Source organism: Paroedura picta, chromosome 5 (assembly GCF_049243985.1).
Source record: "Paroedura picta isolate Pp20150507F chromosome 5, Ppicta_v3.0, whole genome shotgun sequence".
Taxonomy (NCBI): domain Eukaryota; kingdom Metazoa; phylum Chordata; class Lepidosauria; order Squamata; family Gekkonidae; genus Paroedura; species Paroedura picta.
The window spans coordinates 88,497,689-88,521,879 of record NC_135373.1 but is presented as its reverse complement, the minus strand read 5'-3'; the positions used below and the strand labels follow the sequence as shown (position 1 = coordinate 88,521,879).

General features: G+C 42.0%; 1 protein-coding gene across 2 annotated transcripts in view; it reads right to left on the bottom strand.

Annotated features, from left to right (window-relative positions):
• TMTC2 (transmembrane O-mannosyltransferase targeting cadherins 2) overlaps positions 1–24,191 on the bottom strand; it is a 240,892-nt gene that overhangs the window by 12,240 nt on the left and 204,461 nt on the right. For both annotated transcript variants that reach the window (XM_077338949.1, XM_077338950.1), the window contains exons 10-11: positions 19,437–19,551; positions 16,577–16,640 (exon numbers count right to left, since the gene is read on the bottom strand). In XM_077338949.1, the coding sequence (XP_077195064.1) occupies positions 16,577–16,640; positions 19,437–19,551 (179 nt within the window). The remainder of the gene's footprint in view (positions 1–16,576; positions 16,641–19,436; positions 19,552–24,191) is intronic.

Here is a 24,191-nt window from a genome sequence, read left to right as displayed (position 1 = left end):
CTGGAAAAGGAAATTCGTGGGACTAAGGGGGAGCTTTTGGATGGAGCCCAAGGTCCGGAGAGACCAGCTGATGACGCAGCTCAGCTAACAGTAAATCAAGTGAAACTTCAATGTCTGGAAGCTAATCAACTGGAGGGAGAGAGTGCCAGAGATGTAAAAACCCAAAGTATCTTTAAAGAACCTGGGAAAACAGATTCACAGAAGGAAAGTACCAAAAACCTGGAAGTCTATTCAGAGCAGGAAATGACTTGGATCAGCAAAATAAAAAGAGTCTATTCAAAAGCGACAGCAACTAGGAAGCTATCAGGAGATATTTCTGTGCGACCAGAGGAAGAGATCCAGATTGACAAAGGATTCAGAGCCCCCTCAAAGGCGATTACAAGCAAGAATCAAGTAAGAGATTTCTCTGGCCCTGACAGAAGGACAATCAGAAACACTCTACTATGGAAAAAAACACAATTTCATTTTCTGCGACCACCTGAAAGATGAGCTGAACAATGGAGTATTCTCCTGGCTTCCTGGGAGAAAAATAGCAGTAGCAACCTTTAGGACAGGTCCAATATATGAAGGGAACTGACTTTATATCATTTAAGACAATAATAGAATATATCCTTATAATAGATTATACTCTCCTATGTATCAACAACTACTTTGTTAAGAAAGATGGTAATAACTCCTAGATCAGGATTAATATGCGATGGGAATTGAATATGTATGTTAATATGTATGCCAAAAGAGGATGACAAACCATATTTTATAGGCATTAACAAGACAACAGTAGTAATTCTTGGGTCAGGGCCAATTTATGAAGGAGACTGACCTAATATCATTTAAGATAATAACAGAATGTATTCCTATAACAGATCTCATATGTATTAACAATCACTTGGCTAAGAAAAATGGTAAAAACTTCTAGACTAGGAATAATATGTGATGAGAACTAAATATCTATGTTAAAAGAGATGGCAAACCATATCAACTGGTCGCTTTTTCTTTACAACTTCTCTGTAAATGCTTTATATAATAATAAACAATAAAATTATTATTAAAAAAAACAATAGTTACATTCAAATATCACAATCCATGGTTTGATGAAAATGAACTCAAAAGTCTTCGGCCTGTACTCTCTTCTTTCCTCTACAAGTCAATGATTATGCCAAGACTGAAAATGCCTCAGCTTAGAACTAACTACATTGTTGGGATGCACAAATCAGTTGCATTTAGAAATTAGTGGAAAATAAAATGCTAACTGTTAAGAAACAAAACGCCATACATTGAATTGTTCAACTACTTCACCATTACCAGTTATGATCAGCTCTAAACCAGGAAGTCTTCAATGTCTATGTACTGCATGACAGGAGAGGGATATGGATGGATGCAATCAGTCTTCAAAGGCCCTTAGACTAAATAAAGTATTGTTTGGTTTGTTGTCTACATAAATCCAAAGATCTAGATTCAAGGAATCTGGAAAAAGTTTTTTATATACAGTAGTTATTAGCACTTGAAATTGTGATTGTATATGAATCCTACATCTACATGCCTCTAGTTCTTGCTAAATTGAAGCACATCTTCTTAAATATATAAGGCACAATATATTAACCCAAATCTTGGCTCCATGAGTATTGGCATAAATTACATCACTAAGTTCAGTAGGGTCAAAAATTCACCCATAGACTTAAATGCCCAAAAAGCCTATATTCACCTTTAATGAAGTAAATGAAAACAAATTTTGAACACATAAATGTGTGCCAGATCTTGTTCAGAGTTATGGCATCAGTCCTATTAATTGTGAGATGGAGAACTTGGCATGACCTTTAAAACAGTATATTGCTTATCTTGTTTTTTTGGGAGGACAATATTCTACCATAATGCAATGAAACCTCAGTTTTATAGAATGCCATCCACTAAACGTTTCTACCTTTATTTAGCACCTTTATGATGGGAATTGTGAGGGGAAAAAACACAAAACACTTTAAATAGGTTTAGTTGGTAACAGATATATCCTGTTTACATACTGGCAATACTTAATGCAAAACTTTAAAAGAATTACATATTACATGGCAGCCTGAAAAACTCAAGAGAACCTGTACAGTAGGAGCAAGTCTTTCCAATAAGTTTTTCCAATAGCTATGCATTGAATTCTGTGATACAGTTTTTAAAATGTCTCTCAGCAATTATTCTTTCAATCCATATGGAAACCAACTGCATGCTTCAAAATATTATTTTATTAGTATAATAAAATGAACTAAATAGTGACACACATTATAATTTTTTTAATACTGTAGTTATATATATAGATATTTAAAAGTAAAACACTAACGTATGTGTTACAGACCTCACAAAGTGCTCATAATTAAACTCCTCTGGATTTCTAACCCAAATACTTTCAGATTGTGCAGCATATAATTACTGCCTTCAATTGTTCAACCATTTAGAGTTAAATACAACTTCATTTGAAGTTAAATGAATTTTTGTTTATAGAAATCAAGCTGTGTTTTCATTCCAAGGCCTGCAATTTGGTCATTTTCTCATCTAGCAATCTGTTGGATTTATCATACAGAAGCCCTTTTCTACTTACTGTTGGCATATCTGTATAATCAAAGAAGCAATATGAATGAATGCCAGTCTTGCTACTTTTGGCATATTTGACATTTGACAACACAAGTTCCATGATTTGTCATGTATCGGTATATAACTGCAATCAGGACATGTTAATCAGGTCAAGTGATCATCCACAATTTTATTTTGGACACTTTTTCTTTACATAAGCTGTTGTTATAATGCTTCAGTTTTAGAGCTTTGTAACATGCCTTAAAGGAAAAGCTAGTCATTGAACCAAGTAAATGAACTTATGCACGTGACATTAACGTGTTCAATAGCAGTCTGGGTACATTCAAACTATTCTTACCAACTACTGTGACAGTCTCAACAGGAGTATTCCCAACAAGATTTTGGTTTACCATCGCTAATACTTTCTCCAAAACCGAAACAGTCAAAACACACGTTTGCAGTACGATAAATGGTAAAAACATGTACATGGGAAATGGGCCGGAAAATGGCTTGTAATTCAATTTATTTAAACCTTACTAATTAGCCTTTCTTTAGATTCAAGTGGGTAGCTGTGTTGGTCTGAAGCATCCCAACAATTTTTTAGTCCAATAGCTATTGGATTCAAATTTTGTTGTAGCCTTTCTTTTCTTCATGATGAATCTATTGTGGGGGACATAATTCAGCCAGGCCCATATAGTCTGTCCCTGTGTTCTCAGTAAGAAACAAAGGACACAGCTCAGACATAACACACAAACAAGCCTGAGGAATCATAGTATCTTCACCATGATTTAGATTTTTGATTCTGAATTGCAAACCTTCATAGTGCAGACATAGTGTGAAGGTACAGTCTGCTGTGAATTTAGAACATTCTTTTTTAACTGGGCATGCACAGAGAGAAAACATACAAGGCTAAAAATCCCATAATAGCTAAACTATGGTTATGTCTGAACCATGTCTAACATGAGAAGTTACAAGGTCATGATCAGAGCCTGCATCTCCACAGAGCCAACTATTTTAATAATGTGATCATAAAGAAGGTAAGTTGGCAAGCTCATGATACTTCACAGGGCATCAGAACAAATTTTATGAAGAAATGCAATTTGATTGGAATAAGCATCAACTTTGTGCCGAGAATGTAGCTTTATTTGAGATATATGCTGGACTAGGTGCACTCCCACCAGCGACAGCGTTTTTGAAAAAATTCAGAAACAGGAAAGCACAAAACTGAAACACAACTACCATTAGTTTGGTGACGTTAAATTGGCTGTGATCACTTATTTACAAATTAACAACTGATAAAAGTAAATTAAGAAAAATGTTCATTTACCTGCTATGGAATCTCAGCATTGGAAACTTTAATAAGGTACAGGCTGACATAATACTTTTTGATGAATTGGGTCTGAGGACTCACATTCAATGCAGTGTCACAGAGCAGCTGCAGGCAAAGGCATTTTTGAAACCTGAAGGATCCTAATTCAGCTGAGGACCCCGGGGGGGGGGGCGGAAGCTCCTGTCTCCCTTCTGCACTATTTTATCAAGCCAAAACAGACCCACGTGGAATTGTTTTCCTCTTTTAGAGCTGTATAGGCACCAAAGAATGCACATGCAATTCCAAAGTGGAGCAAATAATCCCCTCATCAGGAAAATAGTGGAGCCCCTTCTCTCCCTGCACCTCACATCAAATCAGCCCCTGCAGACTTCCAAAAATGTCTTTCCCTGCAGCCACTGTGTACATTTAAAAACTGGATCATGTAGTTTGGACCTAAGGCTTCATTTAGATGTAAGAAATAAATGCTAGAATGATTTTGTTTTGTTTGTTTTAATGACATGAAGCGACTCAGGCTTAATGAAAGAAAGTCTCAGTTATAGTTTTCCATGGGTAGCAAGCCTTGCTGGCTATTGAAAACAAATGCACAAGCTCTTCTCTTTTTAAAGAAAGCCCCCCCCCTCCCTTCACCTAGAGAGAGAACATGTGCACTCATGTTTACATTGTTTCAGCATGGTAGACAGACTAATAGCTGAGTCTGCTTTTGTTATTGATGGAGCCCTATGTTTTAGGAAAGAAAACAGAACTGTTCTATTTTGAATTTTCAGTTTAACCACAAACTCCACACACTGATGAGCATAGAACATCAGCATCCTGGGCTGATTCTACACTTTATTCCGTTGAGGATTCTGCTGAATTCAGATCGATTCAGATCGTCTTCCTCTAGGTAGGGTCACCTCGAATCAATCATGCTTGTTGTAGAGCACCCAAAGTCAAAATGTAAATCAAATTCAGTTTAGACAGGAGGGATTCATTCGAACTGGGTCTGGGTAAGAAGCTCCATTCAGACTATACCCTGCTGAAGAATCAGTGAAGGATTTCCTCTCATCTACCAACCATTTCCTCCTCTCTTGTAACCCATCTGCTTTTTGCAGATGACTGTGGGTAAAACACTTAATGGGTTATAGGCCAAAATACTTTTTACTGCTTGCCTGCTTCCAAAAAATCCACAAAACAAAACTCTGACAATTTGTACTTTTGTCTTTCTGAGTTAACTTTCCCACTAGTCATTGCTTTAAGTTCATCCTTATCCATGGTTCTCCTAGATATATTTGTGAAACTGCCCGGGGGGGTGGAGTGTGTCCAGTCCCTGGACAGTGTCTGAGCTCAAATCCAGCCCAATCAGTGTGAAGCTGGCTGCACCCTGATTGTGCCGGCCTCTATACAGGCAGCCCTCCCCAGAGCCATCGGTCGCTGCAGTAAGGCAGCAGCAGTGGGAAGGAGCTGGCCCAGAAAATGCAGCAGTAGCAGTGTTGGCAAGAGGCTGCCAATGAAGAAGCTGTCAGCGGCACAAGGGAGCCTGTGCCGGCAAAGAAGCGGTGCCGCTGATAAGGAGACCATGCAGTCGGTGAGGACGCTGCAGTGGCCATTATGAGGTGCCATTGTGAGGAAGACGGCGGTGGTAAGAGCCAGCCCATGGCAGCGCCGTGGAGACACCGTGAACAGGCACTGTTGTGAGGAAGCCAGCAGCGGTGGTGACGCCCCCATACTCAAAAGGCATAGCTGCACTGCTGGAAGGCAGTACAGGCAGCAGCATGGAGCATGGAGAGCAGCCTGCACTGCTGACAGAGCACTGGAGCCAGCAGAGGTGGAGGCTGGTCAGCCATGGCTGGCCTGGGGCCTGCCAACACCACGCCCTGCACGCCCTCAACCTGTGGCCTTCGGAAGGGCCGCTGGCTGAGCAGCTGGCAGCCTCCTCTGTGCCCCCCCCCCCGGGCCTGCTTCCCTCCCCTACCTGCCTCCCACTAGCACCCGCTGCATTTCTGCATGCATGCAACAGGCCTTGCAACTAGTATTATAATAAAGATATCTAGAGTGGAGGGGGGGGGCAACCTAGCCCTGTCTCATGCATGCAGGCAGTCCCACATTCAAAGAGATTATTCACCTAAAATTCCATGCACGGTTGCAATTTTTTTGGTGTAAGTTCTAAAAGTTAGCTCTTTTAGCATATCTTATTGCAACTGTTCTGTTGTTTATATATCTCCAGTTGTTTAACTTTTTCTCACTTATACGCTGTAATGCTATGGAATACAGATAATGCCTGTACAGATACAGCCAATACAGAGAATGAATGAATGAATGATTTGTAACTGGCAATGGCAAACCCCCTCTGAACCTCCCTTGCCTCAAACATCGTATGGGGATGGCTCTGACTTGATTGAAAAAATACCTCTTATTTGTGTCAGAGAAATTACTGAATATATTTATGGGGTCCCAAGACTGAGCAGGTAAAGGTATTTTTGCACTTGCTCCACAGAAATATGTGGGCTTATAACAGATTTGAGGCCTCTTTAAGACTATGTCATGGTTCTTCACAACTGTGCAGTTTACCCTACTGAATTTAACTGGCATGTTCAAGTGTGTGACAAGTACTCCCAACTGGGTACAAAGAAAACTAGGCATACAAATGTAGGCTGGAAAAGTTAAATGAGATATTAATTATGAATTAGCAAAGGAATTGAAAGTATATTTTGGTCTATGCTTTGATTCTCGGCACAAGCAGTGCTCAACTATACAGGTGTATAGTGCCAGCTCAAAACAGTGTTCAGCAGACACCCAAAGTGCTTGCCAGAGACCAAGCCTATAAACTGAAAGGCGAGAAAGAGAGAAGAGCTACCGAGCATGATATTTTTCCAAGCATAACACTAGAATATTCCAGTGCTATTTTAAGACCATATATTTGGTATGCAATTACAATACACACACACAGGTGGAGTTAAGCTCCAGGTCATCAGCTTTTGAACTAATTTCTTTTCCATGTAATAAGATCACATGGAGGATCTAATGTGGATTTCCAATTATATTTTTCAATTGTGGCTGATTTGACCCTTTGCTTTGTTTAAGGCAGTAATTATTTTTAATTGACCAGTTGCCTAATGCCAGAGCAGCAGGCAAATCACAATGCACTATGAAATCAAGCTTATCTATTGCATGGCTGAAGATAGTTGCATAGACAGTAAAAGGACTGACATAGCTGCCTATTTTCTATTGCAAGAAAAAAAATTGGTGGTAACATTGTCACACATAAAAAAGGGGGACAGATAATCTGTTCCTGGCTGCTAGAGCTAGTCAAAGCTCAGACCTGTTGTCATCCATGGCAGCACTAGGATTCTTGCAGTATGTTGCCAGCCCCACCCAATAAGCAGGCCACATCCTGGATCTGATCTTTGATTCAGGGGTGGAAATTAATCTGGTGATACTAAATGAAGTGTCACTGTCAGATTATTATGCCCTGAAGGCCTGGCTATGCATACCAAACCCATCCTGTGTAGGCGGGGGTTGATTTATACCCACTTTCAGAAACTTAAGTATCCAAATGGATTCTTGAATGCTCTGTAGCTATGAACAAGATCACTCCCCAATCCCTCTCAACCCCTGAACTAAGATGGCCCCCTGGTACACCAGGGAGCTGTGTAAAAGGAAACAGGAGCTGAGATGACTACAGCAAGTTTAAGGGCTGAATTGGGACCTAGCATCAATAACATCTTATAGGACACATATGAAAGCCTATGAAATGGCAGCGAGAGTCACAAAGAGTGACATCCATTGCATTTGTTAGCTCGCACCCAGCACAATTGTTTAGAGTAATCCAGTCTCTTACAGTCCTAGAAGGTCACAAAAACAATAGTCAATTGTATATTAGTTATGAGGGTTTTGCAAGTTTTGCACATGGAGTCTTGATGTTCTGCCACAATCTGCCCCAAGTCTACTCAGCAGAGAGGTGGGATATAAAACCAATAATAAAATAAATTGCCAGGAAAGTTTTGTTATATATGCCTAAATGCTCAAAAAAAAATCTTCATTATGAAGCTACAAAACTCATGGTTATCACCTTATTTAGAGTTCTTCAGCAAGGATTAGGCCTCAGAGATCAGGATGTCTTTCAGCCGCAAACACATGGTGATACTTCTGCTTACTCAACCATACACAGCTGCCAATTACAGCTTGGGAAATTACTGGAGTAGAAAAGAGCAAGAGTCTGGTAGCACCTTAAAGACTGACAAAATTTGTGGTGGGAAAGAGCTTTTGTGAGCCACTGCCCACTTCTTCAGATACAGCTGGACTGTGAGTCCATTTGTCCTTTTTCTCTTTCTAATTTCCCTTCAAAATTCTTCTTTAAGATCATGGAAGTACATTAGTTAATGAGTGGATACACTTCTAGGTAACACTGTGTGAACGAGACCTTGGGGTACTTGTGGATTGTAAGCTAAACATGAGCAGGCAGTGTGATGCAGCGGTAAAAAAAGGCAAATGCCATTTTGGGCTGTATCAACAGGGGTATCATATCAAAATCACAAGATGTCATAGTCCCATTGTATACGGCACTGGTCAGACCACACCTGGAGTACTGTGTGAAGTTCTGGAGGCCTCACTTCAAGAAGGATGTGGATAAAATCGAAAGGGTACAGAGGAGAGCGACGAGGATGATCTGGGGCCAAGGGACCAAGCCCTATGAAGATAGGTTGAGGGACTTGGGAATGTTCAGCCTGGAGAAAAGGAGGTTGAGAGGGGACATGATAGCCCTCTAAGTATTTGAAAGGTTGTCATTTGGAGGAGGGCAGGATGCTGTTTCCATTGGCTGCAGAGGAAAGGACGAGCAGTAATGGGTTTAAACTACAACTACAATGATATAGGCTAGATATCAGGAAAAAAATTTTCACAGTCAGAGTAGTTCAGCAGTGGAATAGGCTGCCTAAGGAGGTGGTGAGCTCCCCCTAACTGGCAGTCTTCAAACAAAGGTTGGATACACACTTTTCTTTGATGCTTTAGGAAGCTTTGGGCTGATCTTGTGTTGAAGATTGAACTAGATGGCCTGTGTGGCCCCTTCCAATTCTATAATTCTATGGAAGTATTGTCTAAGCCGGGCTTTCTCAACCAGGGTCTCATGAAACCCTGGGGTTTCCTGTAAGCCCTGGAAGGGTTTCCAAAATGGGTGGTAGTTAATTAATTTTTAAAATTTATTAAATATTTATCAGGTGATATGACCCTATAATAAGACCCTCTTGTGGCGCAGAGTGGTAAGGCAGCCATCTGAAAGCTTTGCCCATGAGGCTGGGAATTCAATCCCAGCAGCCGGCTCAAGGTTGACTCAGCCTTCCATCCTTCTGTGGTTGGTAAAATGAGTACCCAGCTTACTGGGGGGTAAACGGTAATGACTGGGGAAGGCACTGGCAAACCACCCCATATTGAGTCTGCCAAGAAAACCCTAGAGGGTGTCACCCCAAGGGTCAGACATGACTCGGTGCTTGCACAGGGGATACCTTTACCTTTTTATGACCCTATATGGTCATGTTGACCCCCCCTTCCAATGGCCAGGGATGGTTCTGAAGGGGGTGGGAATGGGAAGGGTATGTGTACAACTATGATTTCCAACCATATTCTGTATAGTCATGCCACTTCTGGGGTTTCTTGAAGTCTGAAGAATGCTTCAGGGGTTTCTCAATGGTAAAGAAGTTGCTGGTCTAAGCATTAAAAACTCCCCACATTTATCATCTGTTCTAATTGAATACAAAATCATGGGACTTCTGAAGGGTGATTTAAATCCTCTACAAAGGGTAAAAACCTTTCTGGACTCTTTTTAAATTGTGTTCAAACAGATGGTTTCATTTCTGAAATAATAGGCTGCAGAGAATCCTGTATTTCACTGCACTTTACTTTTGATTGACTTTAAGGAGTCCATTCAAAAGGCAAAAACAATGGCAGCTCAGGAGAGAACAAGATGTAGGCAGTTCTATATCCAGTGCTATGTTACTGTAGGACTAACAGAAGAGAACAAAAGCACAGATATGTGTCTATTATGTATACAACTGCTACTCAAGTATCCTGGCTTAATCCATGGATTTTAAAATAAAATGCACTACAAAATAATCACATGCTACTAGCCTAAGACCCTGGCAATTCTGTATAACTGCACTTCCAAGTACGCAAGAGAGCATAAGTTATTTTCTCTGAAGAACATGATTTGCAAGTATATGTAAAATAAAATTGTAAGAAATAATATCCGCACAATATTCAACTGTATATGTTTTTAATATAAACTGGCTATTTCTATAATGTAAGAAATAGGACAAAACCATAATTGTTGGGAGTTACAACTACATGTTATTATGGCAGGACTATAATAGCATGCAAATGTTTTGCAGGAAATGGAGTGCGTGAGAATGGAACATTGGACTTAACCTGAAGGTTTCTTCTCTTCAGTGGAGTATAGTCAACCAAGGTGGCTAGGTTATACCCCCTCTTGCTCCAGGCAGGGCTATGTAAATTTTGTATGGCAGAGTGAGACCACTTCTCCAGTCATAGCCTAGCTCCATTTATGTTTTTAGTCTTCCCATTAATGGTTGTAGACTACTTCTACTACTTTCTTTTCCTTCTGCTTTTGGATGGTTAGTGGATGACTTCATCCCACTGAAGAGAAGGAACTGCCAATGTTTCATTCTCCTTCAGTGAGGGGAAGTCATGCAAAAGCTAACTGACAGAGTGGGATGCATTTGATGTGGTATTCTCCTGTCTCATCCCACTACTTGCAGTAATGGCTTTCTTCCAGAGGCCACCTTAATGGAGTTCTGCTGGCCAATCCTATAATGTCCAACAAAGGTAGAAAAGGATGGCCAGGTGGCTGTCCTACAGATCTTCTCCTGTGGTATGGTTTAAACTGCACCACAGGAGAAGCTGTCCCCAGAGTTCTCTCTCCACTACATGAAGACATAACTGGGAGAACTTCTGGTGCGGCATGATTTAAATCACACGGCAGCAGAAGGTGTCTCCAGGAGAAATAAAAGGTTACTGGTTTAATAGAAGGTTATGGTTTAAACTGTGCCATATCAGAAGCTGTTCCCAGGATCTGAGCACACCTAGCTGGGATAAATTCTCCTTCAACACAGTTTAAATTGTGCCATGGGAGAAGATCTTCTTGCCTTATGCAGACCTCGTTGGGGGGGCTTCTGCGGCAGAACAATTTAAATTGTACAATAGCAGAAGCTATCTCCAGGACCCACGTGAGGTAGAGAGGTTTCTTGCTAAAACATGCATACCCAAGAGGATGAGCTGGGTAGCAGGAGCTAAGAACTCTCAGCTCCCACTGTTACAGCTGATCGATATAGCTGAATATCTCTGGATAAAAGCCCCCCCCCCCCAATCCAGCTGTTATTTGTGCTCAGCTATGCTACTAGGCAGTCTGATCAGAGGATCTGTAATCAGCTTAAATTATACCTGAATAACACCAATAAGGTATTTTTTATTCAGTTTAGCTAGTGGGCATCAGTTCAACTGTCCCAAGGGCTAGAAGGTGCTCTACTGCTTCCTGTAGCAGTCCATGCTTTTAATTCAATCCGGGAACTTCAATCATGCAGTCAGGTGGTGGCTCTTTTTGCTGGGCTGGCTCTGTTTGTTCTCGAACCCTGGTAAGTAAAGCCATTGTTGCTCCTGAAATGCTTGCCTTCCCATCTTCTGTCATGGGGTCTTAATCTATAAACGGATCCAGAGGTCCCCCCTTTTGTTGTCTTCTTCCCTTGAGGCAGGGATAGCTGGCACAACTTTTTGTTGTTGTTTCTACTAGAGCTTTGTCTAAGGTTCCTTCCCAAAAGGGCAGCCTACTGGAAAATTTCTCCATGGATATACTGGTCTTCAATAAAGAGTCCCACCTTCAAGAGTTTTAACCACAGATTTCTTCTACAATGTTTTCTGCCTGCACCACTGCTCAGAAGTAGAGTTGGGCGCTTTGGCCACCGAAGCGGCTGTTCTCGCTCAAAGCAGCCAGAGCCACGGTGCCCCTCCCCCCATGTCGCGGTGCTGGCTGTTTCAGGCACAAATGGCCGCTTCTGTGGCCGAAGTGCCCAACCGTACTCAGAACTACATAGCATGCTGGGATGCATAAGCAGCAAATTCTGCTACTTTTAATCTTTAGAGACGATCAGGTTCCGTGTCCTGAAACAGATTGTTGACCCAGATAATTATGGCTCCGGTAAAGTTTACAGGACCACTGACACCTTGATTGTGAGAGAGGATGTCTCATGCAATTTCTTGAGTGCCATCTCATCCTTCCTGTCCACTGAGTCTCTCAGGGCATTATCTCCATCTTTTGAAAGGAAGTATCCAAAAGGAAAGCAACTACTGAAGCTTCCACTAGGGCTGAATAATACAGGTCCTCCATGATTGCCTCTGGTAAGGCATAGAATTTTTTGCAATGGTCTTTAGTGAAGAACCCAAACCAGGGACAATCCATTCTCTCCTCAAGACTTCATCACAAAACTATGGGAATGGGCAAACTTATGGTCTCTTAAAACCCTCTCATGGAGCTTGGCCAATAAAAATAATTCTGGACTGTCCATCTGGTAATTCAGAGTAGATATAATCTTCTTTAGGAGTCTCCAAAAATGATCAGCTTGGGACAACCTAGATGAACTTGCTTGGGTATCAGAATCTTCTCCTGACTACTCTCATTCCTCTGTTTCCAACTTTTGCAAAGTGGCATTCCTCAACCTCAGTCGGAGTCCTCTGTGTTTCAGGGCTGGTTCCTGTTTAGAAGTGGCTCTCCCCCTCCCCCCCCAAAAAAATCCATTATGGCTGAAAAATGATCCCCTTCATCATCTGCCTCCGCCATATAGCTATTGTGTCCCCTTTTCCTACAATACCTGTGCTTAAGGAAGGGGGGCTGATGAAGATCTGGGGGCAGGGGACCTCCTAATGCATTCTTGTTGCTTCCACAATTGTTTATTGGCTGCCTCTCCATTCCCATGCTGTCCCCTGCCCTGGGTGGCTGGTTCTTGGGGAGTTTCAATGGTGGAAGTGTGGGCTGAAAGGGAGATCCCAAGCTGATCCACACCAGATTAAAAAAACAGGAAAAATGGCATGGCCACCATATTGGAGCTTTCCGCCAGTGAACCTAAGGCCTGTACAGCCTAGGGAAAAGGGCACTGCACTGTTGTCCCTGACTCCCACCACTGCCACACTCGTGTCTGGTCTAAGATGATCCTTGGAGGGTGTCACTTACTTTCCTCACTGACAAGCATGCTTCCTGCCAATCCCAAAGCTTCAAGGTCCCGTTGAATGATTTTAGACATGGTCTGCTCCATGTGGGCCACTGAATTCAACTGGCATTCTCATGCAGCATCTGGCAGCAACATGGCAAATGTGAGCTCTAAAGCTTTGGAACATCTTGCCCTGCCCATAGTAGCAGCTTCCAGCACTGGATTTCTTTCTGGTTCCTCTCCTGTGACTGGATAATTGGGTTGGAGAGGTTTTTCCCTCATTGTGGTCTCCTTCTTCTTTAATCTTGCATTGGGAGCCTTCTTGGAGGTTCAGTCTTCATCCATGTCTGTTGTTGTTTATTTTAGGCATGGAACCTAGGCTGAAATGTCCTGCTTGGAGGTGCAAGGCTATCCAAATTGAAGAGGTTTTCTCATTCTGCCCTAGGACAGTAGTAAAAAAATTACATTGTCCTTCCAGGAGCAAGAGTAGATGACCTAACCAGCTTGGATGATCTCCCCCCTACTGAAGGAGAAAATAAATTTGATTTAAGATTGGCTAAGAAAAGGCTCCCTTGTCCATCTGCTCATATAATCAAATTTCTTACCTTCTAATGAACAATCTCTCACAGAAGTCTGGATCCAGTGTACCACTTCTGTAAAAACTGCCATGGCTACACTTACATGAACCCATGATTTGGGGATCAAGGTAAAAGCACGCCTATGACATTATTAGGATTCTCTATACAGACAATGATGGAAAAATGCTTTAAAAATAGGAAGATGAAAACAATCCTTGGGATTCTTCTTCTTGAAGTTTGCAAATTTTGACTGAAGATTGTTGAACTGAATTACCAGTTGTAGAAGAAATTAAATCCTAAAGGGGATGGAATGATGGGGAATCTAATGAAGCATAATTTAACTGTATTCCCATATAGGGAGATGAGATTTGTGCCAGGACAGAAGAAAGCAATGTCAGGTTTCAAGTCTTTAGATTTAAAATGCAATAGAATATGGCATAGGTTATAAAGATAGATGATCAGTGTTGGGAGGTATTTAACTGGTGTTTCAAATTTAAACAGAACCATTTTCTGGTAATATATTCTGGAAGAAAGTTAATTTTCTTCATTAGGCAATTCCCTATAGAGAACTTTATTTTATAAACCTTCCTTTTTGAAATGTAGATTTGCCTCCTCTGAAGGTCCTTAAATAACACTTGGTTCATAAGACTCATATAATTAACTACTGCAAATACACTGGCCATATACTTGTCACACTTCCAGAAATCCTAGAGTTAAAGAATTGCTTTTCAATTCCCATCCATTTACCAGGGCTGTAAAGTAAAATCTATAATTTTCTGGCCTAAAGGTGCTGTGCTCCCATCCCCTCTTCTTTGTGTATTTGTGTGCATGTGTGGGTTGTTACGCTCTTTAAACCAAAGCTTTTTGAAGTGCTGAAGTGGAAACAGCTGTATCTGACAAGGTGCTGAAGATATAGGGTTTAGAGCTGTCAAAAGCCACTGATTGCAAGTGGGTTGATACAAGACTGGGATGGCAGCTACAGGCCATGGGATCTTCATAAGGAATGTACCAAGGTTGCAGGCTAAAAAGCCCAATATCTGGTATGCTTTTATTTGATACATCAGAGACTAGACATCAAAGTGACCTTCCTTTTTAAGAGCAGATGTGTGGGTAATTTTAGTAGCCCTCTTGTGAGATCACTTCTTAAAAACTTCAGACATTTAAAAAGAAATAGGTTCTGAAGTATTGCATCTCTCCATAAATACTGTTTCTTCCAACACAGAGACAGAATTTAATTTGAAAGAAACAAGTCATATATTGAAAAAGGTCATCAAATTGAGTTAATTTGATTCTTTCTCAGTGAAGCTAGCCTGAAATGCACTTTTAAATTAACTCCTTTCTCAGTTTCTGTGCATAACACAGCAATTACTAGTAATGTATTATTTCTGAGAGAAGAACCTTCAGAAATATTATCAAGTTGTAGTAACATAACTGCTCCAGTAAGTTTTCTTTGGGAGGCTTCTGCTGTTATCACACAGAATTAATACCTTGTCTATCCAATATATTCTGGTAACACTAAACTTTCTAGGGAAGAGGAAAATACACCTTTCTGCCGAGAGAAGCCATGAAAGTGTGATGGAATGTATTCATTTCAACCTGCTAGGACTCTAGACTTCAGCATCCATTAATTTGAAGGTGCTCAGCATGCTTTCTGAATGGCTGAACTGGAGGAATTAGCTACCATTGTCATACAGACAAATTTAGATTTCTACCAAGTGTAAACCAAGCAGGAAAATACAGTATGATACAGGGATTTCCAACATTGTGTTTGTTCTATATTATAGGTGTATATTGAAAGCAGTACAATTCTATGCTGAATTACTCTAGTCCGTCCATTCATTAAAGTGGGTTTAGACTTTAATAGTCCATGCAAATGTTTATACTATGCATCGCCTACACTATAAAGATTTGTATTTTCCCCAACTTGGCCAGAAATTAGTTTTTATATGCTGATCCCTCATAGTTTTACATGAATTCTGAAAACTTTTCTACAGTTTCTAAGACACACAAAGCAAAACTGAACATCAACGCATTTGTGCTACAGCAAAATATTTGATGGAAAAAATTTCTGGAGAATTACATTAACTGTAATGAATAATATTAACAGATTAACAGTTACTAGCAAGGTAGGAGGGAAACCTCACACCACTCACAACCTCACAAGGAATGCCATTTACCAACATGATCACTAGAGATAAGAATATTGTTATTTATTTATTTGTAGCCCGCTGCTCTTTGAAGACTTGTGGTGGGTTACACATACGCATAAACCCCCCCATAAAACCGACCAACCCCTTCTATAACAAGCATAAGATAGGCTGCCCTTACTCAACAACCAAACAGCCGACTGCTTCAGAGTATGGGGTTCACATGTTACAGCATAGCATGAGGAGAGGTTCCTAGCCCTGATCTCAACCAAGAACTCAGCAGAAGAGCTCCATTTTGCAGGCCCTGAAGAACTTTGACAGCTCCGTCAGGGCCCTCAGCTCTCCCATGAACTTATTCCACCAGGTTGGGGCCAGGACCAAAAAGGCCCTGGCCTGGGTCAAGGCAGGCGCACTTCCATACGCTAATTTGTTAAATTAGCATCTGACAAGCAAAGAGCCTAACAAGGGACATAAGGAGATAAATGGTCCTCGAGATAGGTAGGGCCCAAGTTGTGGATGGCCTTAAAGGTTAATACCAAAACTGAGCCACAACTGGCAACCAATGCAGCTGCACTTCACAGCAATTCATGCTAACTGGCAAAGAACCTCAAATACCTCAAAATACTATTTATATATAAAATATCCATTCCCACATTGAAGTGTTAGACCAAACCTATGCACTGGGCCTAGACTGGAGTAACTCCTCATAGGATTGCACTGTTAATTTTGGGTAAATAATGTAAGCACATTACTTTAACTTGTGAATATCTCCAGGAAAATACTTACATTAGGTCTCAATTCAGCTGCCATTTTATAGTACTTTTCAGCTGCTTCGTTGAGACTAGCTTGTCTATTGGAACAGAGAGAAAAAATTGCACATATGAACTTTCTCTGAGAACAGAGTCTGCAGATAAAGAATAACAAATTATTTGTTCAGACCATTAATAAGAATTAACAGTAATACATTTTAATTAGGTATGAGGGGAAGTCAAAAAGTATTGCTACTAGGATTCCAGCTCAATCATGCATGAGTTTATTCCAAACAAATCTATTTTCTTGAAGGAAACAGGACAATCACGGGGGCTTATTATGAAGAGTTTTAAGATAAATGAAAACAGCACTGGTAAGAAAAAGGTCAGGAAAGTTGCTGTGAGGAATTTTTTCCCATCACAACAATGTAGCTACTCATTCTCTGAGAGTAGCAAAGGCTTTTGGGAAACCATCGACCCTACAGCCCTGATCTTGCTCCTTCAGATTTCTTCTTGTTTCCAAAACTCAAAGCTTTAAAAGGAACATTATTTGAGTCCCTTGCAGATGCCAAAACTGATGTTTTGATATGGTGTAAACTGAAGAGTGCAGATTTCTTCAGAGAAGAGCTGTTTTTTTATACCCTACTTTCCACTACCAAAAGGAGTCTCAAAATGGCTTACAGACACTTTTCCCTTCCTGTCCCTATAACAGATCTCCTATGAGGTAGGTGAGGCTGAAAAACTACAATTAGTCCAAGGTCACCCAGCTGGCTGCCTGTGAAGGAGAGAGGAATCAAACCTATTGCTCCAGAACACAGTCCATCGTTCTTTAACCACTATACTACACCAGCTCTCAGGGGTTAAAGAGAAGGAAATATTGTCTTCAGAAGTGTATAGACCTAAGGATATGTTGAGAAACAGTAGCATCACACTTTGATATTTTTGTTTAATAAAGGCTTCTATGATTTTATAGCTATACTTTTTGATCTAACGTATAAATAAAACCACCTAAACATTAAACAATTCATGTGAATCCCTTTCACTATTCAGGTTTTTGACGTTAATTTACATTCTGAACTTCCACTTGACTTTTTGACAAGGTGAAAAGTAGATCCACAGCACATTCCAAACAACTGATACAAATTTGTATAATATATATCAGTCTCACAACTGAACTTTAGCTTCTTGTACAAACAAGCTGAAGTCATCACCCTCCACCCAAAGTAGTAAATTATTCATGCAAGAAATACACAAGGGTGTTTTTTCCTTGTTGTTGTTGTTAGGTGCAAAGTCATGTCCGACCCATCGCGACCCCATGGACAATGATCCTCCAGGTTTTCCTGTCCTCTGCCATTCCCCGGAGTCCATTTAAGTTTGCACCTACTGCTTCAGTGATTCCATCCAGCAATCTCATTCTCTGTCGTCCCCTTCTTCTTTTGCCCTCAATCGCTCCCAGCATTAGGCTCTTCTCCAGGGAGTCCTTCCTTATCATGAGGTGGCCAAAGTATTCAAGCTTCATCTTCAGGATCTGGCTTTCTAGAGAGCAGTCAGGGCTGATCTCTAGGACTGACCAGTTTGTTCGCCTTGCAGTCCAAGGGACTCGCAAGAGTCTTCTCTTTGTAATACATTATAAATAGACTTTTACTAGGTTTTTGACACGAATTTTCAGAATGAGACACTGATGATATTGACAGTTTATTAAGCTGATATAACAATGCAAACAAACTACACAAATCTGCAGAAAGGGTACAGCAGGGTGGCCAAATTGTGGCTGTTCAGATGTCTATGGACTATAATTCCAATGAGCCCCTGCCGGTGCTGGAGAGCCACAATTAAGCCACCCCTGGAACACAGTATGCTCACTGAGAAATCCCAGTGTCCATTTTCATGACCAAGACAAAACTACTCACAATATTTTCAGTGTCATTTTGGTGTTGGCTGAAAAATGTGTGACTGGCTGCTAGAAACAATGACTGTTTATTTGTTCCGAAGCTATATTCTACACACTTATTAGAGAAACTATTAAAGTGGATGTCTGTTTTATTCTATTTGTTCAGGAATTCAAGTGTTCCCCATTAGATCACCTGATCCATGTGGTGAAGCAACTTAAGAGCATGTGAACAAATAAATAATTTGAACCTTCTTATGAAGTTTGTGTCTTCTTTTTTCCTTCCGAGATGCCCCTTGTTTAAGAGACCTGTGGAATGCAGTCAAGGATGCCTCAATATATGCTCTATGGTACTCATCTAATGCACTAGGAAGAAAAATATTCTTTAGCCTAGACTGTTAGGAGACATCAACTGCAGAGAATGCCAACTTCCTCTTCCTCTTGTTACTCTCATTACATCTTCTACCTCAGTTAATCACAATGCAAATCTCAAGCTGTGTAGATAATTAGGTTTAACTATGAGATTGTAATGAGGATAAACAAAATCAGTAACTAGTGACAGTGGTGCTTCCTAGATAGTCACATGGATGATCCCAACAAATTAGGGATCACATAGTGAATTACATGATGTCACAATCCTGCAAATCAGATTGGCTGTTTGTGAGCATCACTGCACATGAACCTTGGCTTCCTTTCTAAATAGTTCTTTATCTGTTTTTTTTTTTAATATCATTGCCAACTTGCTGTCAAAGGAAGAAATGTTTTCAATGATGCTGTAAGTGTTTGGAGATAAACACTTCCGTTTTGGCTTTGACTTAGTTTGCACACACCTGACAATTCAAAGAAAATTATATCCAAGAACTGCAACCGGTTACTCAAATCCTGATTCCTGAATGCTGTGGTCCCAATCCAAATTGAGCCCCCAGGAACATGTTTTATCCTAGTGGAGGTTATGAGTGGACTTTAGAATGTGTGAATCAACTTTAAGACACCCAAACACATAACATACCTGAGCATGTGGGCTGCATTGAAAACTACATCAAACTCTGTGTTATCCAACTCCGCAGCTTTCTTTGCCATCTCTGCTGCTTCTATCAAGCGCGATTCTTCCAGCAGAAACTGACCTGAAAGACAGGACTAATCTGAACTCAAGATGCAAAGCACACAAGACACTTAATGTAAAACAGGGTCAAAAAGAAGTATTAATTGAAAAGAAAACACTATCAAAACCATGCTATGTTGGGTTTTTGGAAGTTAATTTTTAATTAATTTCTATATAACTACCGGAGACTCACCATTTATTTTATTATTTACATATTGAAATTTTCATTATATATATTTTGTCATAATCTAGTGTGAGGGTTCAGCAAAAACTAAGTCACAGAACTGAAAAACCTTGGATGTTTCATCAGCCATACTGCAAGCTGCCAAAAAAGAAGAAAATAAAACTCCCCCCCATTAGTAAGCATTTTAGTATTTCATTTCCCATCCCCACCCTTTTGCATTATTTTGTAAATTTTATATACATATACATATATAAAGTAGTGGTCAATTTAGATGCATTGAAAAGAAAACTGAAATTTATACAATTTGTGAAATTAACAAAATAAAATATTCTTATAATTCTTTTCTTCTATCCTTTCTACTGCTCTATTCTGCAATTATCAAAGGAGATGCCTATAATCACTACTAATACTGTGGATGTGAACTGCACAATTTAATTAATGCTGCATGGAAAAATCTGAACTATCACCCATCAAACCTTTATCTTGTGACCCTAAGTTCTAGTATTATGAGAGCAAAATAAATTTATTATCGACATCATATTTATTTATTTATTTATTTATTTTTTTATTTGATTTGTATGACCGCCGCTCTCGGAAACCGGCTCGCGGCGGTTCACAATGTTTTAATACAAATACAATATATTAACCATTAAAATTCCCCATTAAAACCCCATTAAAATAATGACTGAGTCACAATGATGGCGATTAAAAAACTATTCCCGTACAGGCCCACTGGATGAGCAGAAGGGAACGGATGGATAATTGGGCATAGGGTGGAACAATCTGGGGAACCAGGTCAGTCTAGTACTGGCCTCCCTCCTCCGGGGAGAGGGGTCCGATCTTAGCCCCGGGCCATCACCCGGCCTTAGACAAACGCCTGGCGGAAGAGCTCCGTTTTGCAGGCTCTGCGGAACTCACAGAGCTCCGACAGGGCCCGCAGCTCTTCAGGGAGCTCGTTCCACCAGGTAGGGGCCAGGACCGAAAAGGCCCTGGCCCTTGTCGAGGCCAGGCGTGCCTCCCGGGGTCCTGGGATCATCAGCAGATTCTTACCCGCAGAGCGAAGTACCCTGCGGGGGGCATAAGGAGATAGGCGGTCCCTCAAGTATGCAGGACCCAAGCCGCGTATAGTCTTAAAGGTTAATACCAAAACCTTGAACCTAATCCGGAAACAAACTGGCAACCAGTGCAGCTGCTTCAGCAGAGGCTGAACATGGGACCTCCAAAATGATTTAGTGAGGACCCATGCAGCTGCATTCTGTACCAGCTGTAACTTCCGGGTTAGAGACAAGGGTAGGCCCGCGTAGAGCGAGTTACAGAAGTCTAATCTAGAAGTAACCGTTGCATGGATCACAGTGGCCAGGTGTTCCGGGGGCAGGTAGGGCGCTAGTAGCCGAGCTTGGCGTAGATGGAGAAACGCCGTCCGAGCTACCTTAGTGACCTGGGCCTCCATGGAAAGTGAGGTATCCAGAATCACTCCCAAATTCCTGGCTTGGGGCACAGATGACAATTGTACCCCGTCCAGGCAGGGAAGACGCGCTTCCTGTTCCTGCTCCCTTCGGCCTAGCCAAAGGACCTCCGTCTTGGAGGGGTTGAGTCTCAGGCGGCTCCTCCTGATCCATCCAGCCACTGCTTCCAAACAACTGGCGAATTTTTCTGGGGGGAGATCTGGCCGGCCATCCATCAAGAGATAGAGCTGGGTATCATCAGCGTACTGATGACACCCAAGCCCATAACTCCGTACCAGCTGAGCCAGGGGACGCATATAGATGTTAAATAACGTGGGGGAGAGCACCGCTCCCTGTGGCACCCCACATGGGAGTGCAAAGGAGTCGGATAACTCCTCCCCCACAGCGACCCTCTGTGACCTGTTCTCTAGAAAGGAGGATAGCCATTTAAGAGCCACCCTTCCAATCCCAGTATCAGCGAGGCGGTGAACCAAGAGCTCGTGGTCAACCACATCAAATGCGGCTGACAGGTCTAATAACACGAGAATGGCCGACCCGCCCCGGTCTAGCTGGCACCGGAGATCATCTGTCAGGGTGACCAGCACGGTCTCCACCCCATGGCCAGGACGGAAGCCAGACTGGTATGGATCAAGGGCCGAAGTTTCCTCCAAAAATGCTAGGAGCTGGTCCGCGGCGGCCCTCTCAACCACCTTGCCCAGGAATGCAAGATGCGATACCGGGCGGTAGCTGGCGGGGTCCCGCGGATTCAGCGATGGTTTTTTCAGAAGAGGGCGAACCACTGCCTCCTTGAGCCGCTGAGGGAATTCTCCCGATGTAAGGGAGAGGTTTATAATCTCCCTCAGGGGAACACCTATCCGTGGGTCGCTGGTCTTAAGCAACCACGACGGACAGGGATCAAGGGGGCAAGTGGTCGCCCTCACTGACCCTAGCAATTTGTCCACTTCGGATAAAGAGAGCCACCTGAAGCCATCAAACCTGATCCCCCGTAACGGCCACGGAGCTTCTAGTTCACAAACTGTATCAACTGTGGCAGTAAGGTCACGACGGAGCGACAAGATCTTATCCGCAAAATAGCTCGCAAAAGCCTCGCAGCCAAGTTCCAATTGTCTACTATTTTGGTGCCCTCCTTCGAGGGCAGTAAGAGTCCGAACTACCCTAAATAATTGGGCTGGGCGAGAGCTAGCGGACGCGATTTCCGCAGCAAAGTAGTCACACTTTGCCGCTTTCACCGCCATCTCATACGCCCTCATAAGCGTGCGATGAGATGTTCTTGTAGCTTCGTCGCGGGTCTTCCGCCACACTCGCTCTAGCCGTCTCACCTCCCTCTTCCTCTCCCGAAGCTCCGCGGTAAACCACGGAGCCTGCTTGAGGCGAGGGCGGAGAGGGCGCTCAGGGGCTATCTCGTCAATGGCGGCCAACAGGCGGGACTGCCAGTCCTCTACCAAGGCCTCCAACGAGACACCGGAGGGCATCGGGTCCCGCAGAGCATTCAGGAATCCTTCGGATTCCATAAGTCTCCGTGGGCGGACTAAAATGCGTCCGTCACCCAAACAGGGGAGGGGTGGCATCCGTAGGCGAGCCTTCAGGGTATGGTGGTCAGACCACGGAACGATGTTGTTAGCCACCAGATCGATCTCAACACCAGCACCAAAGATCAAATCCAGGGTGTGGCCAGCCTGATGAGTGGGACCAGCAACAAACTGCGAGAACCCCAGTGTCGCCATGGCCGACACCAGGTCCAGGCCAAGTCCTGGAGCCGACGAATCCGCATGGACATTAAAGTCCCCCAAAATTAATAATTTGGGGAACTGCAATGTCCAGGCGGCCGCCACCTCCAGCAGGCCCAGCAGGGCATCGGGCGGGGCAGTGGGTGAACGGTACACCGCCCAGATGGCCACGTTCTCGACCGATTCCCACGTCAGGCCGACACATTCAACTCCTGGGATCGATGGTGCTGGGAGAGCCCTGAAGGCATAGCTGTCCCGGACTAGGATCGCCACCCCACCCCCCCTACCATGGAGCCGGGGCTGATGGAGGACCGAGAAGCCGGTCCTCCATCAGTCCTATTATGCTGCTTGACCACAACATATATCAATTTATAAACCATTTGCATGTTGCAAGTTAAGTAGCTCTAGTCTTGATAGAGCTTCCTAGGATCCTACTTTCCACAGCTTACTTGCTTCTGTTGAGGGAATGATCCATCAAGAGTTTCTTGTTGCTTAACTCATTACTAATCTATCAGCAAATTTATCCCACAATTACTAGGTCTTTGGGGGAGAGACTTTGTCAAACCCTTTCACAAGTTCAAATAGAAACAAGTTCTGATATTCTCTCTTTGGTTGCCTCTCTGATCTGTTTTCATATCTCAGATCTCCTGCATAATTTTGGTCAGTTGGCCAGTACTACATGCTCAGTAATTTTGGCCCTTTGGGAATAGTATTCAACAACAGAGATTCTACAGTCAAATTTATTTATCTTAGGGTTTCTGGTTCTATATGCCTTGACACTCAATGACTCTTTCCAAGTTGTACAGGTTACCGAGATTTTCTGCAAGAACTACCAAGCTAGACTAACATAATTGTAGTAGAATGAACACATTTCTAAATAGTGGTAATCATCAGCACCATCACCAACAACAACCCAAATTCCAGACCAACATAACACATCTACTGGGTTATTCATCAAACAGCAAATTATTATTCCTAAAATGCTTTGAACTTTTAAACTCTATTTTATTTTAAAAAATGGGAAACAAAAAAGTGATGCCAAGAACTCTTTTAGCACTGCAGGACTCCCTTATAGAGTTCTAGTTGCAATAACAGACTGATATGTATTGTGATTTATTAACTGCATGCTATATTAACCAGAATGAACAAAGAATGAAATTAAAAACATTAACCAACAAAAACTCTGCAGGTTAGGCTACAGAGAACAGCATGCTACATGATCAGTTGTAAATTTATTTCAAGTGAGTGCATAATTACAGTAATTTAATGTGAATAATCAATTTTA